Below are 16,503 nucleotides of genomic sequence, written 5' to 3' on the forward strand. Positions count from 1 at the left end.
CCTTTACATCCATGCAATAATCCCCCCCATCAGCACCCTCTAGATTATAGGAACGTTTGTACCGCTCGACGTTACAGCAATAGTTGGCTGCAGTCAGCGCTCTCCTCAGCCATTATGGTGCATCTCATGTCACAGGAGTCTCCATATAATATTCCTACAACACAAAAATAATACTTAACCCTTCGAGAGCACTTTATACATACTCATCACGCCTCACAACACCCCTGTGAGGTAAGTATTATTACCCCCATTTTGCAGATGAGGAAACTGAGCCAGAGAGGATAAGTGACTTCCCCAGACCACCCAGGGAGACAATATCGAAGCCAGGATTAGAACTCTTTTAGCCCTGTTCTCAGAGCATACCTGCCCCTCAGTCCACCCAACCCCCCTCCTCCTATGCCTTCTCCACAATGTATCTGTGTTAAGGGATTACTGAGCCTGCAGGCAATACTGAATGCCAGAAAGGGAAGTCGGCAGAGAGCTGGAATAAAGGAGTCTTGACTGATCTTACGCTGGACACCATCCTGTACTAAGTGAGATTCTTGTCAGAAGGAAAATATTTTTGTAACTACACCGCCAATGGCAAAGGCTAGCAAGAGGTGGAGGATGCTCTCCATGGCTTTCCTCCATAGTTACACATCTATCTTGACTTCTACTGCTTGTTGAGCCCCTCTGGGAAGTGAAGAACCTTCCCATGAATTTCCCCCACCCCTACACACTCAAACTGCCCTTGGGAAAGTGACATGGTGGGTGAGGTCATCTCTTTGCTGGACCCACGTCTGTTGGAGAAACAAGCTTTCAAGCTCTGTGTAAGCTCAAAAGCTGTTCTCTTTCACCGACAGAAGTGGGTCCAATAAAAGATACGACCTCATCCATCTGGTCTCTCTAATATCCTGGGGCCAACACAGCTACAACACTGCACACCCTTGGGCACAGTGGAATTTCTTCCACCCCAAAAAGACGACACTGTTCTCCAGCCAACTAACCAGTTACTCCCCTTACTCAGCCATTGCACAGTGGTCCAGCGAAAGCACTACAAAGGAAATGGTATGAGGCTAAGAAGGTCTTGGCATTTCCTTTCCTTCTGTCACTTTCGGAAGAACGTGGGATGTCCTGGCAGTTCGAGAATCTGGAAGACACTGAGTCGCCGTGTCACAATCTCAGAGGACAAAATTCTGTTCAAAGGGTACAAAATGCTCAACGCTTCTAGTCTAGCCCATTCACACACGGACACGCTCTGCTGTGTACAGGGGACAAGGGCACGGATCAGCATAGAAAACTTACATTCAGTTAGCAGTAAGGGACCAAGAACAACAAAGGGAGGCACATTCAGGCTGTAGCTCAGTACCTGGGGACAGGCACTGCACAGCAGAAAGCACAGCCCCAGAATAGCAAAGGGCAACGCAGCTGCCTGCTATTGTGGCCCTGAGTCCATCCCCTTGAACGTATGTTGTTTGACAGCATTAAAAGCCCCACTGAGCTGTGTATGCCACGGATATGCAATGGGATGCAAGGCTCCGGCAGTTCACTACGTCCACTACACAGTCTCCAGGCTCCGAGAAGCCAGCCGTCCCCACCTGTGCCCTGTCTGCACCCCAGTGCGACACGCTGGTGTGTCAGAGCTCAAGTATGGAAGGTGGAACCGAGAGTCGTCACAGAAAAGGAACTTCCAAGCTCCTGCAGGAGCCACGTTCCGAAGAGCCACATCTCCTCCCACCACCGATTAACCTCACCGGAGCCTTTCACCTTTACAGACATCTCCAGGCCAACCCCAACGTTGGCCACCAGCCTAGAAAAAGATTGCTTTTTCCAGCAAGGCGAGAGTTGCCATGGCTCTAGGACACACAATCCCAGCTAGCCTCGCCAGGGATTACCATGGAGCTGCTCATGCTAGCCTGGCAGATCCCCATTTCCAGCCCATGGCTTTGGCGGCAGCTGGGCCGCTTGGCATGTAGACCACAGCAGCAAGTTCCTTTGATGCCCCATCTGTTACGAGTCAAGTCTATTGTAGCCCAAAGCTTCCTCTCAGATGTGCTCCCAACACCCAACCCAACGGCCATCAGGGAAAAGAATGCCAACCCCATCCCAACCGTCCCCTGGCTGAGCCAACCCATGCCAGATTCTTGCAGACACCGGAGAAACCAAGCTGGGTGCATCTGTAAAGAATTCACTGGGTCTATCAGGGCAACTCAGGCCAGGAACTTTTACATTCAAGTCTGACCGAACATCATTTTTCGAAAGGGAATTTATTTACTACATAGCCCTAGGATCAATCCTGACAAGAACACGCACAGATCCCCTGGCATTAGTCTATCTCCTGGGAAGAGAAGCCCAGCACATGAGAACCCTTCCAGTACATACATCGCCTGGAGAAGATGCAACTGAAGAGAACCTCTGCTCCTTCAAGGAGTGCAAGTCAACACTTCTCAAAGGCCCGAGTTCGTACCTTTCCCCACACAGGGCTGCTCCTGTTCCCACTGAAGTCAGCAGTTGACGGCAATGGCAGCAGCATTGAGCAGTGATGGGCGAAAGCTCCGGAATTTTGAATTCGGGGGTCAATAGTTCAAATATTTAAAGGGAAACCAGGACAAATGGCGTATTCAGTTTCTAGCAGACGTTTTCCAACCTGCTGCAGAACAGCCAGCAATGCTTTCCACAGCTTTTATTTTCAGATCTCAGCACAACTCAGCATTTGCTCCCATCCCTCCCTACAGGAAACCAAAGCCATTTCCACCACACATTTCGAGCTATTCCCAGGTTAGCAATATTTACAGCTCTTTCTTTAAAATAAAATAAATCCTTAGTAAAACTGAAGCTGTCCTAAAAAAACCAAACAAGTGTATCAGGCTCTAGTTTAAGTCAGCTAAACACAGGCACAACGAGTGTTAGTGAAACGTGGCACAGACACACAGAGAGAGAGCTCTTAGCGTTCATCTGAAACTTGTGGGAAGGTTTGTGCACATTTAGAGAAAGGCCTTCACTCTGCGGCAACCTTAAGCTGCTGTGTAAGCGTATCTTAGACCAGCGTCCAATAAATGAATCAGGTGAAAGCAATCCGGAGGGATGGGGAGGAGGTGGAACTATTAGCTCTTGGCAAAACAAGTTTTTAATTTTTTTGCAATCTCAGAACATAAAGTGCAATGTTGGTATCCGCCTTCCTGTGATGGCCCCTGAACTAACAAACACCCGCAGCCGTCTGAAATCGGTAAGAAAGACCATCAGACACGTCCTGCCTCAATGGCTTTATTCTTCCCTCTGGTTTCTAGCAGCATGAAGTGAAAAGAAAGTGACATTTCAGCCTCTCTCTCTGTCTGAGTAATTCAGAAGAAAACAAATGCGCGTTTGCCGTGTGTACCTGGAGCACGGGGCTGAATTTCATAGCACTGACGAGTCGGTTATCAGTTGCTCCCGCACAGATACCTCACTCATTAGCGCACATTTCTCACTCCCTGGCCTGCAGGGGAGCCTCAAGCCTGCCTTCAGACTGCCATGAATCCCAGCATCTGGCGTTAAACAGGAATTTAGCTGGGGCTTCACATACCTGCAGACAAGGGACTGAGATTGTGTCACTGGGTGATGTGCACCTACCCTACTGCAAAAATGCGCCAGCCAGTACCTGCCAGCCCTGTCAGAGCTCCTGTTTCAGAGCAGACTTCCATTATTGCTTTGGGAAGCAAAGTCCATGCCTATTCCTGTGAAGAGGATTAACCGTCCCTCTTAGTACCATTTCTATTACTCAAATACCCCCTTCCTGCTCAATCAAAATTCACAGATTTAGAAACCTCGCTGATGTTTAGAATTTAGTAACAAAACGTAGGAAGCATCAGAGAAGGGGCAGTGATATATACCGGGAGGGTTACATGTAGGTGGATGGGTCTTTATGAATATTAAGATCTCCTCAGCCCGCACCTGCAGAGGCATAGCAGCTGTCACAGTGCTTTAGGGCATCACAACACAGTTCTACCCTCTAACCCTGCGGGGGGACACTTGACATTACATAGCATCTCTTCTCTAGCTGAGGTAGCGGGACAGCAGGTGCAGCTGGCTGTGGGGCCACCTCCTAACCCACCCCACTGGGAAGAATCCTTCAACTGATGGTTGGCTATTTCTGGCTTACTGGATGTGGTGCGGCCCTTACTGCCTCTTGGTTGCGTAGCCTCAGCCCTACGTCTCCAGCATCCATCTCTCCAGAGCTACAAAGCGAGCTAAATGTTGGAGGAGAGAAAAAGGGTTACGAGAATATGAGCTCCCTCAGGATGGGCCCCCACAACAAGCAGATGGAACAATTACACTGGCGCTTTCAAGGACAGAGGGCAGAAGACCTTGATTAGTCCAGCAACTTCTCCCGAGTCCTAGGGGCAGAGTGCGTGTGGCATGAGTGGGAGAGGAATGGCAAAGGGGAGGAGGGAACAGAGAGGTTTATGGGGAGAACAGGGTATATATAACAGCCCCTTTCAGGTGCAAATCTGCATTGTTTATTCAATTTTGTATTTAGAGGCAAAAGCACTTACGAGACTAGCAGACCACTTTGATGCAAACTAGTACATTTTAATGCCATTTTATTAGAAATCATGCAAACTTTAATATAAAAAATACAAGTGCAATAAGAATCTTTGTGTGTAAATACAGATTCCGGGTTATCGTGTCATTGCCAGCTTCCCAACGAGAAATATTCCCACAAGCAGGGGAAGCTGGGGTTTCTCCCCCACCGCCTACTTCAAATAGGCCAGCCCCCTTAGCAGAAGTCTGTCTTCAATTAACTTTGATCCCTGTGTTTTGTTATTCTGCGTTTTGCTTTAAATTAGTCTGATGACTCAAGAACACCAATTTCTTTTATTTACATTTTGTTTCTTTAGTGTCGTTTGCAACATAAAACCAGGAGCTCACACCACAATGGTATGATCTCTTTCTGACCAAGGGCTGTCACTCCTTAGTACTGTAAACCTGCTGATGCGGCCCCACATAAGGGCACTGCCCACCCCAACCCTTCACAGACCTTCAGCTCTCCCTCTCTGGCACCCTGGATGGGAGGCAGCCTTTCCTTTCTTCCCCATCCCAGCCTCCCGCCAGACTGCATCTAGCCAGGTAATCTTCTTACCCCTACATCAATCAGCCTTTGTTAAAAATAATACACATCACACTAGATCCTTACGTCAGAACACACACCCTGCATTAACTTGCACCATACTGTTGGAAGCAGCCTCCTGCATCTCTCCCTGGCATGACACCATGGCAAAATAAAAACAAAAAACAAGCAAACAGGTTTGTGGCTATTCAAGTTAATAAATACACTTTGCTCCCTTTGTTAATCCAATAGAAGCAACTACAAAGGTGCCAGGGCATCCTTAAGGGCCTGGTTGTTTACCCCTATAGGAGGTTCTCTAAGCTTCCATATAGCATCTCTTGCTGCAGTCAATACAAGGCTTAGTTGATCTGTTACAGCAAGAGATTTTCTTTTAGCACATTCTTATGCCTTTCCTTTCAGACATGGCTTAATCCCATGAATTTGCTCCATCATTTTCAAATATTTAAAAAAACGACACAAAGAAAAACAACAGTTACAATTGCTGGATATGTCGATAAGAAGCCAGCACTGCAGCAGCGGTTAATGTCTTTATTCCTATGGTTAGAGAAAGAAGGAAAGAGAGAAAAGGAAACTTAGCATGGTTCATAGCACAATAAATCATCAACACTTCGTCACAAAAAAAAAAAAAAAATGAAACGGTTAAAGTCAACAGTTAAAACAGCCTAATGTGTGTGTATAATATAGATAATCATTAAATAGGAACAGCAGAAACTGAAGCAGCGAGGAGGAAAAGTTAAAAAAAAGAGAAAGATCACAGCTTATCCCCGTTAACTCCGGCCTGGCTTCAGCTACTCACTGCGCAGCGCCACCGTTTCTGCCCCTATGCAGCAACAGAACGAGGCATGGTGCCTCTCCAGAACTAGAAATGGCTTTACACACATGTGTAGTCTAGAGATCTCCAGCTACCTGTCCTAGGAAACACGACATTCAGACTCACGCTAGCGTCCTCCTAAGAGCAAGAAGATTTAAGGTGAGGAGCAGAAAGGATGCCCCTTCCACCCAACAAGGGATCACCAGAGCCTGAGACACACTTGGGCAGGCGGAGCTACTGTCACGATGAAATGAACCTCAGGTTCCTGGGCCGCATGGGTGAAGTTGCCCTGTTGACAGACAGCACCACTGAAAGGGAAGCTAGCCCTGCTAAAACGCTGTCCCCTTCCCACCTAAAGCCAGGTGCCGGGTTAAGGGATCCAAGCTGAGTTACTTTGGGAAGCGCATGGGAGGTGGGGTGGGTGGGGACGAGTCACAAGCCTTGCTGAGAAAGCACTGCAGAAAGGTCTTCTGCATGGGGAGCCGGCTGTTGCAGCGGTGACGGGGAGGCGATGGAGCCCCGGCTCTCGCTGACGGATGTGCTACACCAGGGGGAAGTGCTGCTGGAAAGGTTGGGGGGTTTGGAGACGACCATGTCTGCTCCGTGGTCTGTGCAAGCCTTGGCCTTCTCACGGAACGTCAGCCCGCAGGATTCAATCTGCAGCGACACAAGGGGGCAGGTGAGATGGGGAGCGGGGGAGGAGAGAGAAGGGCAGAGGGGGCGGGGGAACGGAGGATGATACCATAATGTCATCATTAGATGCCTGGAAAATAAAAGGCAATTTTCTTAATTAAAAATAAGGCAAAATATTGATAGAAAAATGTAACTAAGCTTAAATCGGTGAGATCAATGTTCACAGGCTGCTCGTCCCCTGCTGCGAGTGCTCGCCCCTCCCCGCCCTGCGGAGCTAAGAGAGGAAGGCACGAGCACTTACTTGTTTCTTGTATCTGAGTGCCGAAGCTCTGAACTTCCCTTTGGTCACCACCACCCACAGTGGGTACAGTCAGCCCGACTCCATTCTCCTGCATTTCAATGTCTGCCTGGGGTGCTGTCACATCTCCATGTGGAGGGGCCTGAGTCAGCAGCGCTGCCTCTTCGCTCCCCTCAAGCTACAAGGAAACAACAGGTTTGGGGAGGACAACGATGCATCATTAGAAGGCCAGGAATGAAATGGAGTGAAATGAAGAAACTAGTTAGGGTTCTATAGAGACCCCCCTCCACTGCCCACAGGCACCGAGACGGGGCATGGTTAGAAATGCAGCAGAGACCTGCTACAATCCACTCCCCAGTTTCCTGAAAACCCATCTATACTGAGTAGCCTCCAGTTAGAGTGACATCTGGCAGTGACACGCTTCGATAACCTACGATCCCAGCCACTCTCACAAATCCTCCGTGGCCTCCCACCACGTCTCAGCTAGCTAGTCACAGCACAGACACTGGACTAGCGCTCGTATTACTAAAAACCTTGTCACTTCCTTGGAATCTGCAATACCGTCACAGGGAGTGACGGACTAGCAGCAGAAAACCAGGACAAAGGGAAACCGTCACACATCAGGAGACTTTCAAGCATTACCTCTGCAGGATCAAAAGCGAAGGGACTTGTGAAAATAAGTGATCCAAGTATATTGCAATGAGACAGTCACCTTGATTTGTTTGTTCTACTTCGAGTGATTGCTCATATCCATTCCAATATAGGTGAGTGCACGCCACCGTGCATGGGTTCCCAGAACGTTTTTTCCCCTTAGCAGACCCCATAGGGTCGGTTTAGGCGCCCCCTGGAGTACCGCGCTCATGCCGCGGTATATGAGGCACTGCCGACCGTACGGGCCCTCAGTCCCTTCTTTCCGCCCGTGCCGGTTACTGGAATGTCTCTTGCAAGTAGCATTCCCCTTATAGATTTTGTTATTGTTTTCAGTAGTTAAGTGTTAAGACAGTGTTAAGTAGTGTGTTTAAGTTAGTTAGCATTAGAATAGAAGCCCTTAGGAGCTTAGGGCTGGGCCATGCCCGGCTCACTGGGGTTTAAGCCTTGTTCCGTTTGCGGCAAGTCCTTCCCAGTCAGTGACCCTCACGATTGATCGCTGCTGGGGGAGCAGCATCGGAGGGAGAAATGCAAGATCTGCAAAGCCTTCAAGCCTAGGACTCAGAAAGAGCAGGACGTTAGGCTGGAGGCTATCTTGATGGAGGCGGCGCTCCGACCAGCTTCCGAACCACCACGTTCCACCTCAGCACTGAGCGTCTCCTCGCTGCAGAGCGCTCCACCGGCACCGGGATCCACTCGACCGCGACCATCCCGGTGCCGAAGAAGAGAAGACGCCAGCATGCGGAGTGCTCACAGAGCTCCTGAAGAGGGTGGCCTCTAACCTCAATTTGGAGATAAGGAGTTATCAGAGGAGGAGGACCCCCCTTTTGGTGTTGTTGGGTCAGAGGGACCATCAAGGGTGGCCCTGCCCGTACATGACAGGGTCCTTAAACTGGCCAAGGCCCTGTGGCAAACCCCTGCCTCGGTTGCCCCCATGTCTAAGGGCGCCGAAAAGAAGTATTATGTCCCGGCAGAAGGGTTTGAGTACCTCTTTACCCACCCGGCCCGGGGAACCCTGGTGGTGGACACGGCAAATCAAAGAGACAGCCAGGGGTTCCAGGGGGCCACTCCCAAGAACAAAGATGACAAAAAACTTGATTTGTTTGGGAGGAAGATATACTCCATGGGGGCCCTGATGGGGCAACACACACAAGGCTCCGACAATAATGAACTCCATGGTACTTTGGCCACTGCCCGGCTCCTACTTACCATGCTCCTTTGGAGAAAACCCTTACAAAACAGGTTCCTCAAGCAGCGCATTTGGAACAAGGATTCTGCTGTTTCCTTTTACAGAATCTGAGTGGGGACTGAGAGATGTTACTGGCTATTGGTATGGCCATTTCCTACATTGCCTGCTGGGGCCATAAATCTAGCAACAGTTGGCAATTCCATACCAGCCTACTGCAGCCTCCCCCTGGCAGAGTACTCTTCCGACCCCCTTCTTTCTGGAGTTTAAACCCACATGAACAAAGCCATAATGCGGGTACCTAGATAATGCTAAGAGGAAACACACAAAGTTGCAAGGTTCCCACATCTACAGCACAGAGGACCCTTGGGCAAACTGAGCAAGACGAGCTGTTTTGCACCTAGCCACTGGACAGCCCACTAAAGGGCAGTTTCAGTCAGAAAAGTAACTTCCTCACGCAGCTCTGTGCATCTGTGATTTACTGGCTAAAACCAGATCCAACTCCTGTGAGCCCTGCACAGCTCACAGAGCAGTCGATGAGCAAGCTGGAGTCTAGGTCTGCCTCACAAACTAGCAACAGAGTTCGGTAAGATCTGACGGCAGAATCTGTGTTGAGGTCAGAGGCACTAAGCATCCTGCTTGGGCTCGTGCATCTCAAGGCGAATTTCCAGCTCTGACAGAGAAATCACAATGCAGACAGGATGTAGAGTGACAGACACACTACCTATGGAACCCAACACCACTGGATAACACTGGCCATCAGCAAACTGCACTAGTACAATTACTGTAGAGCATAAACAGCTGGAACAGCCTGGCATAGAATATGACAGGGAAAAGTTTCCAAATATCCTAACATATCAACTACTTTTATACATACTTAAAGCCATTTGCCTGCTGAAGTCTGATTGTCCAGGAGTTAAAATTAAGTAAGAAGCATTCGACAATGGAAGAAAAATCCTAGTTTTTCCTAAATAAATATTGTCGGCAGCGTCTCAATTTTAATGGGGTGCATTTGTATCCAGCTTGTTTGTTTGTGAATCCTGCCAGATGAGCTATTCTCCCAGTCCCTACACAACATCCATGACTGCAAGCTCTTTGGGGCAGGGACTGTTTACTGTCTTGTTTATACAGCCCCTAACACAATACACCCTAACCTGGATGGCTTCTAGATGCTACCACAACATAAATGTCAATTAAGAATAAACAGGATTGAAACAATGGAAACCTAAACTATTTGGAAGGGGATTCTTTTCTCCAGTGCTTTCCCCCAGTGGCGGAGATGTCCTTTGTGCTGGAACATACGTGCAATTGCGCTTAGAATTAAACCTATGACACCAATGAATCTACCTGACTATGTAAACTCCAGCTACAGTCTAATATGTACATGGCTTGGCATGTTATTCTACACATTCATAATTCAAAGGTCAAAGTGTGGGTGATTTCCCACGTTTAAAAGCAGATGCCTCATTGCTGTGGTAAAACTGACAGATGCTCCAGAGCTGTGGCTGGGGGCAGTGTGAATTATTTCATGTCCTTGTGGCAGAGAAGTGTTGCACCAAGACCAACTCCAAAGCAAGACATTCATTCTTACAGTTGTAGAGAGGAAGGATTCAGAGCTGGGTTTAGGATGAGGTGAACCCCACACATGGAGGATTCCATCAACAGACAGGTTCCTTGCTGTAGTAAAATGCCTATTTACAGCCCAGAGATCTCAGCAGTTTTGTTTGGGAAAGAGCTTCCGGCTAGCTATTCCAATTGCTCTGACTGGTGCGACTAGGAAGTTACACACACACTTAGCTAGGACTAGTGAGTTCGTATTCTAACATCACCACAGGAGGAGGAAACGTCGGACGCAAGCCTTGCCTCTCACCCTGGCAACGAAGGGCTGATTATATACCTAGTTTAAAGGGTTAAGCCTATTCTCAGATCCTCTATAGGGAGGGAGACAAATTAAACAGACTGCTCTCTCTAGAGACACACAGTGGGACCCAACTAGAGTGGACACTGACACGGGTCAGAGCTCTCTCCCTTGTTTTCTGGATTTAATGACAGAGTGGTTATGGAAATGATGCTGGGAATGAATAAATGGCCACAGGCTGACTGAAGGGGGCGGCTGGGATGCATTACCAACAAGACAGGCAGCTGAACTGAGCTCAAGAAAACTCTCTCACTATGGGAGAGCAGAATGACACGCACCTTCACGGTGCCTCCTGCTGGCAGGTGTCCCACATTCTCCAGAGAGCCCACTTTCGCCTGCACCTTCTCCTTGAAGTTCAGCTTCTGGGTCTCGATTTTGACATCTCCTCCCCCTGGAACAAGAGAGGAGGATGGAACTCATTATTGGTTTCAGAACAGGGGAGCACTCGGAGCAGAGTCTGATGCAGGGACTCCCTCCGCCCACTCCAAATCCACCCCCCGTGTTCTGCAGTAAGCCAATTACTTTGTCGGGGGTCCAGTGGAACAGTGTATTAAAGTGTCTCCGACTTTCACCGGCTGAGGCCTGGGCTCAAATCTGATGATTGTCTAGATGGAAGTTGGCGATCTCCATCTCTCCATACAAAACCACAACACAAGTAAGTTCCAGAGTGCAACTCTGGAGACACTGCTCTGCAAAGCGTGCGGCATGTTAGGGCAGGTATGTAGGAAGAACTGCACATTACTACTTTCATCATACCAGAGATGCTTCCAACTTCTCTCCTCCAAAAGAGGACAGTCAATCCATGCTTAAATGTCAGGGTTATTTCTGATTTCATCCTCTAACTGCCCACTCGCATACATATGCGGACCCCTCTCTATTCGTGTCCTTTGGCAAGCTCTCTGCAACCTCATCTCATTATTTATGGGGATGTTTGCAAGGGACCCACGACCTGATCTTGGTGTGAGATTTCTGACTCCCTTTCATTAGGTGCATCCCCCACTTATTTTCCATTCCCTTTCCATCTCCATCAGCTGCAATTGTAGAACTGCAACCACTAACCACTATCTTCTAGGGCAGGAAGACCTGCCTCATTCCAGATGGACTCCAGTGACACTGCATGAACCTCTCAGGAGGCAGTCCTCTGTCAGCAGTGCAGCCAGCAGCATGACCCATAGAACAAGCAAATCCTCACTTTACCCTCCCAGAACCTGGCATGAGAATAAGCCAGTTCCTGTGTTTGACAGAGCTGCACTCTGCTGCAGGGAGAGAAAGATGCCAGAAGACCTACTTGAGATTTGTAGCAAGTTCTCAATGAATGTGGGAGGGCTGCAATTACCATTATGTAACAGAGGATGTGCAGTGTATTGTTCTGCTTCCTCTAACAATCTTATAAGAAAGCTGTTCATAAGTTCGAACACTGGGGGAGATTTCAGCCCTCCAGGGACATCATTAAATACGTAAGCTCTTCAGTGTTTTAAAGGAATTTCTCAGCCATCCAGGGGTGGACAGAACCCCTTCAGGCCAATGGATCTGATCCCATCATTTTGGCCACACAGAATTGCTTAAAAATCTGACGTAACAGATAATTCTTGCAGGCAGAACTATTGTGTTTTAATCAGTCCTTGACAAGAGCTGTTATTGTAGCCTAGCGTACAATTTGTTATTGCAGAGCACTGAATAGATGGGGTCAAGTTTGTGGCAGTATGTTCTCAAAGTGGGAGAACGTTTTTGATGCACTGAACCATGATGTTTTGTGCACAAGGTTGAACTGCTTTCAACCAAAGAGACTTCCAGGCTGGGTGTGGGGATTTCTTTGGAAACAAAGGCTAGCTTGTAGTGTTCATTTTCAGCTTAGGTCTGTGAACTGTGTTTTCTTCACACATTACCAGGATTGTCCCTTGCTACTGCAAAAGTCAAGGGGTTGGACCATACTCTTTGGGCTTACTCAAGGGTCGCCTCGATCTGACATGAAGCAAAGTTTAGACAACCGGCCTGCAGCCTTAACACCTGGGACTGTGATCCTGTCAGGGCTTCAGTTAAAGAGAGGGTCTGCTCAGTGCTTGGTGAGGAGTCCAATGGAAACCTCAGATGCTGCAGGAATTGGTGCCTCTCCTGTGTTGTCAATGGTGAACAAAGGATTCTTGCACATCCATTCTGTGAAATGATTTAGGATCATTTGGTGATACGTGTTATAAAGAAGTATGGATTGCTACTGTACAAAACATTAAAAGGTCTCCTGCAACTGTTTCTGAGAAGTGGAGAGAGGTTACCTCACCCTTCTATAGTGCCTTCCCTCTGAGGATCTCAAAAGCATTTTATAAACATTAAGCCTCAAAAGCCCTGAAAGGTAGATATGGTAAATATTGCCGTTTCAGAGATGAGGAAAATGAGGCAGAGGGGACAAGTGATTTGCCTTGTTCTAAGCCTGGCTGCAACAATGACTTGTCACAAGTGGCAAGTTATTGTCACACAGCCAGCATTAGAACTCAGCTCTCCTGATTCCCAGTCCCCTTCTCTAACCAGGACACCATGCTGCATCCATAGGATACTAGATACTTCCCTTCGGAATACCATCCATCCACCTAACCTGCTCCAGCTGTAATCAGAGGCTATGCTTTAATGACATGCAATATTCACAAACTGGCAAAGTGTGAGGGCACGTACACGTACACACACACACACGTACACACAGTTTTACCTGGCTTGTGTTTAATATTTGTTTTAGAGCCACACTTGGAGGACACTTTGGAAATGTCGACTTTCTTATTCTGGATCTGCACCTACAGAGAAAGGCAGAAACAACTTAGCACCAAGAAACATTTCTTATGAAACTAGAAACCACTGTCCCACCACAAAGGGCAGTTTATATTTAATGAGGTCTTAATCTCCCCTTGCCACACTTTTCCTTTCAATCACCTGGCTGGTAGGGATCAAATAGCATTGCTGATGTAGGTTTCAAGAATTCTTAAGAAAAAGGCAAACATTTGTTAGTATCAAAATCCCTGTCCCAGCCAACAAAGAGTTAATACGAGCAAGTAGAAATGTGTACTGAATAAAACCAGCAGAGATGGACAGTTACCAGAAATGAGTCTCTCACACGCCATATGGCATATCCATATGGAGTACTAAAGCACAGAAGTTTGACCAAAGAAACCAACTCCATCACCAAGTTCTCCAGACTCTGTCCACCAAACACCAGCCTTGACTTTGAAACCTGGGCCATGCTGTCTTCAGCCAAGTGCCAGGAGCGAGGCTCTCTGTATTGTTCCCTTTGCAGAAAGGTTATCTTACTGCAGTGCCAAGGATACACCATGTGCTTCAATTTCCCCCCCCCACCATCTTCATCCAACACACCACAATGTGGATCCACCCAATGTCAGGCCTCTGTCTTTAGGGCACATTGATAGGCATGTGCTACTGTGTGTGGGGCTAGAGAGTACTTGGCTGGGAAACCTCTAAGAAAAACCAGCAGCAGTGTAAGTGATTCAGTAGATGGCCCGCTTCTGGGTCCGTAATGAGCTCATATCCCAGCATGGAGTTAGCATGGGGCTGGTGGAGGTGCCCTCTTTTGGGAAAGATGTAAAGTCAAGGCTGTCGCTGCTTTAAGTCATTAAAGGTTTCTCAGCCTTTTCCCCCAGAAAGGGGTTTTAGCTCGGATACTTGGGCTGAATTCTACCTTCGGTAACTGCATCCTGCCTACTTTTAAATTCCTCCTGCAGTTTCAATAGCACATGCGATTCTTCTCTTCCTGCCCTCATCTGTTTTGTAGCACTGCCATGTGCCACCAAACAGCAGACCTATCCCATCCAGAGGAAGCTGCATTGCAGTGGCAAATGAAGTTATTCTTGCATGGTTCATTTGTAAAATGCTGCATGGAAAATGTTATATCACCAAGATTTCCCTCACAAGGAATTCATAAATTCTAGTTACTTTAATAGGACTAACTCAGGTGGGAGGGGACACGGGGAGATACTCCTATCTAGTACCTCCCCTGGCTTGGAATATTCAATACCAGATTATCCATGTGAAACAAATGAAAGTATTTTCTTTCCAGTGTGGCTTAGTGTTGAGTTTGCCTCTTTAGAACTAAAGCGACAAAGTGAGGGAGGGAGTATCTTTTATCAGACCAACTTCTGTTGGTAAGAGAGATGAATTTCAAGTTTACACAGAGCTCTTCAGGTTTGGGAGTTTATAAACCATTGTAATTACAATGCTTAAGCCCATTAAGAGCCTACTGAGATATGTGCCTCATGTGAAGATTTGTATTTGTAACTTGGGTTTTTTTAAGGTAATTGTGTGAATTCGTTTAGTGCTTGCATAAGGCACTGGATTCAGTGCTCTGTCGTTCACAGAACAGGTACAGTCTGGACATATATATATATATATATATAGTCCCATGTCAATGTCTCTGAATCCTGACCGGAGGAGCCAGCTAGCTCTGGAGGGGTTAGGAGAGAGTTCAGTGGACATGGGCCATTCAATCCTTGGTCCATTCAGAGTCTGCCATAAAGTTGCCAATTAGTGATGATGGTTTTTATATGACATGACCATTTGTTTGCTGGGAATGGGACTAAGATTACATTAATTTCATTCAAGACACTCAACTACCTTCAAAAGGTGATAACATTCCCTATTAAAAAGGGCAGACAGAGGCTCTAGGTTCCATCATATCCTGTGAGCGCTTCAGTCCATCGCTTGGTTATTTGATTGCTAACAACTGGATACATGAATGAGGATTTTGAAGAAGCCCTGGTGATTTCTCACAAAACTTTTAGGGTTGTGGACAGCTGTTTCTTGTAAGAGTCTCAGTCTCCCAAAATTAAACTTTACAACAAAACTTATTACTAACTTGAATTAGTGAACTGCCTCCTCTAACGGCCACATTCTCAGATACAGGTGCCCCAAGTTAAGTGCTGATTTAGTTGCCTGACTTTAGGCACTCAGGGTAGGAAGTGTGACTCTGTTACTTTCCTTTAGTTTTCACTTCTAACTCTCTGTCCTCCTACTCTCCATTAGCTTCCAAACAGGGTGGTAGCCGTAAGGCAGCAAAGAACCCACAGCTCTTAGAAGAATTCCAAAGAACGCACCAAGACCCAGGTTAAAATGCATACATGATGGGTTATCCAAACCCCTCGCTAGCTTTAAATTCACTGTGGAAATTTTATTTCTATTGATTTGCTTCTGTATTTTTTCTCCTTATTTATAAACACTCTTTCCAGGTGACATCTAATGACATATGCTTTGGGGTATTTCTATTAGACATAATGAAAGCAGTAATATTGTCTACAAATGTTGGCCTCAACTTCTCAGGTATCCCAGAAGTCAGTCACCACCTTTGCACACAGAAGGCACAGCAAGCAGGTCCCCTAGTCACTTCTACCACGGCACAGACAATTTTAAAACGGCATCACTAAAGCTGACTAGCTTTTGCTAACCACTCTGCTTGCCTCAAAAATGCCCAAGAGCCATTATTGAGGAGAAAGGAGGAGGGCTGGAACCTGGTCTTTTCAATCATTCCCATCAGCCGTATGGTTAAAAAACCTGAGAGCAGATGCCATGAGAGGACCATCGGAACCGACTGGACAAAAAACGCCTTAGAAGTGGGCTCCTGGTACAGTGCCCAGGAATAGCAGAGTGAATGCAAAGCAGACAAAAGGAAACCCAATCATTAGAAGCCAGGTGTGCCAGTCTGGCTCTTCTACTCACATTGGTACTGCCTGGGCTGGGTTTGGGGGCGATGGATGACTGAGAGCGGCTGCCTGAAGCTGGTTTTTGGGCATTTGGAACCTGAAAACGATAAGCACTTTATTCTCTGTTCTTAAAGTAAACAGCTTAACTAGTGGTCTGAGGAGGAGACACGTAGTGGTGATAGGACGAGAGACTAGGAGAACAGAAAGCTGAGAGAGGGCACCCCTTTTCCCTA

At 47.3% G+C, this 16,503-nt stretch overlaps 1 protein-coding gene across 8 annotated transcripts in view; it reads right to left on the reverse strand.

The window, feature by feature from the left end:
* Positions 1 to 6,395: 6,395 nt before the first annotated feature.
* MAP4 (microtubule associated protein 4) overlaps positions 6,396 to 16,503 on the reverse strand; it is a 259,798-nt gene continuing 249,690 nt past the window's right edge. For 5 of the 8 annotated variants that reach the window (XM_067544516.1, XM_067544519.1, XM_067544515.1 and 2 more), the window contains 5 exons: positions 16,287 to 16,367; positions 13,279 to 13,360; positions 10,859 to 10,971; positions 6,832 to 7,006; positions 6,396 to 6,554 (listed from right to left, as the gene is read on the reverse strand). In XM_067544516.1, the coding sequence (XP_067400617.1) occupies positions 6,550 to 6,554; positions 6,832 to 7,006; positions 10,859 to 10,971; positions 13,279 to 13,360; positions 16,287 to 16,367 (456 nt within the window). In that variant the 3' untranslated portion in view covers positions 6,396 to 6,549. The remainder of the gene's footprint in view (positions 6,555 to 6,831; positions 7,007 to 10,858; positions 10,972 to 13,278; positions 13,361 to 16,286; positions 16,368 to 16,503) is intronic. The other 3 variants (XM_067544521.1, XM_067544520.1, XM_067544517.1) reach the window with 1 other exon arrangement.

This window comes from Emydura macquarii, unplaced genomic scaffold (genome assembly GCF_026122565.2).
Source record: "Emydura macquarii macquarii isolate MOO-44397 ecotype Brisbane River unplaced genomic scaffold, CSIRO-AGI_Emac_v2 contig_973, whole genome shotgun sequence".
Classification (NCBI taxonomy): domain Eukaryota; kingdom Metazoa; phylum Chordata; order Testudines; family Chelidae; genus Emydura; species Emydura macquarii.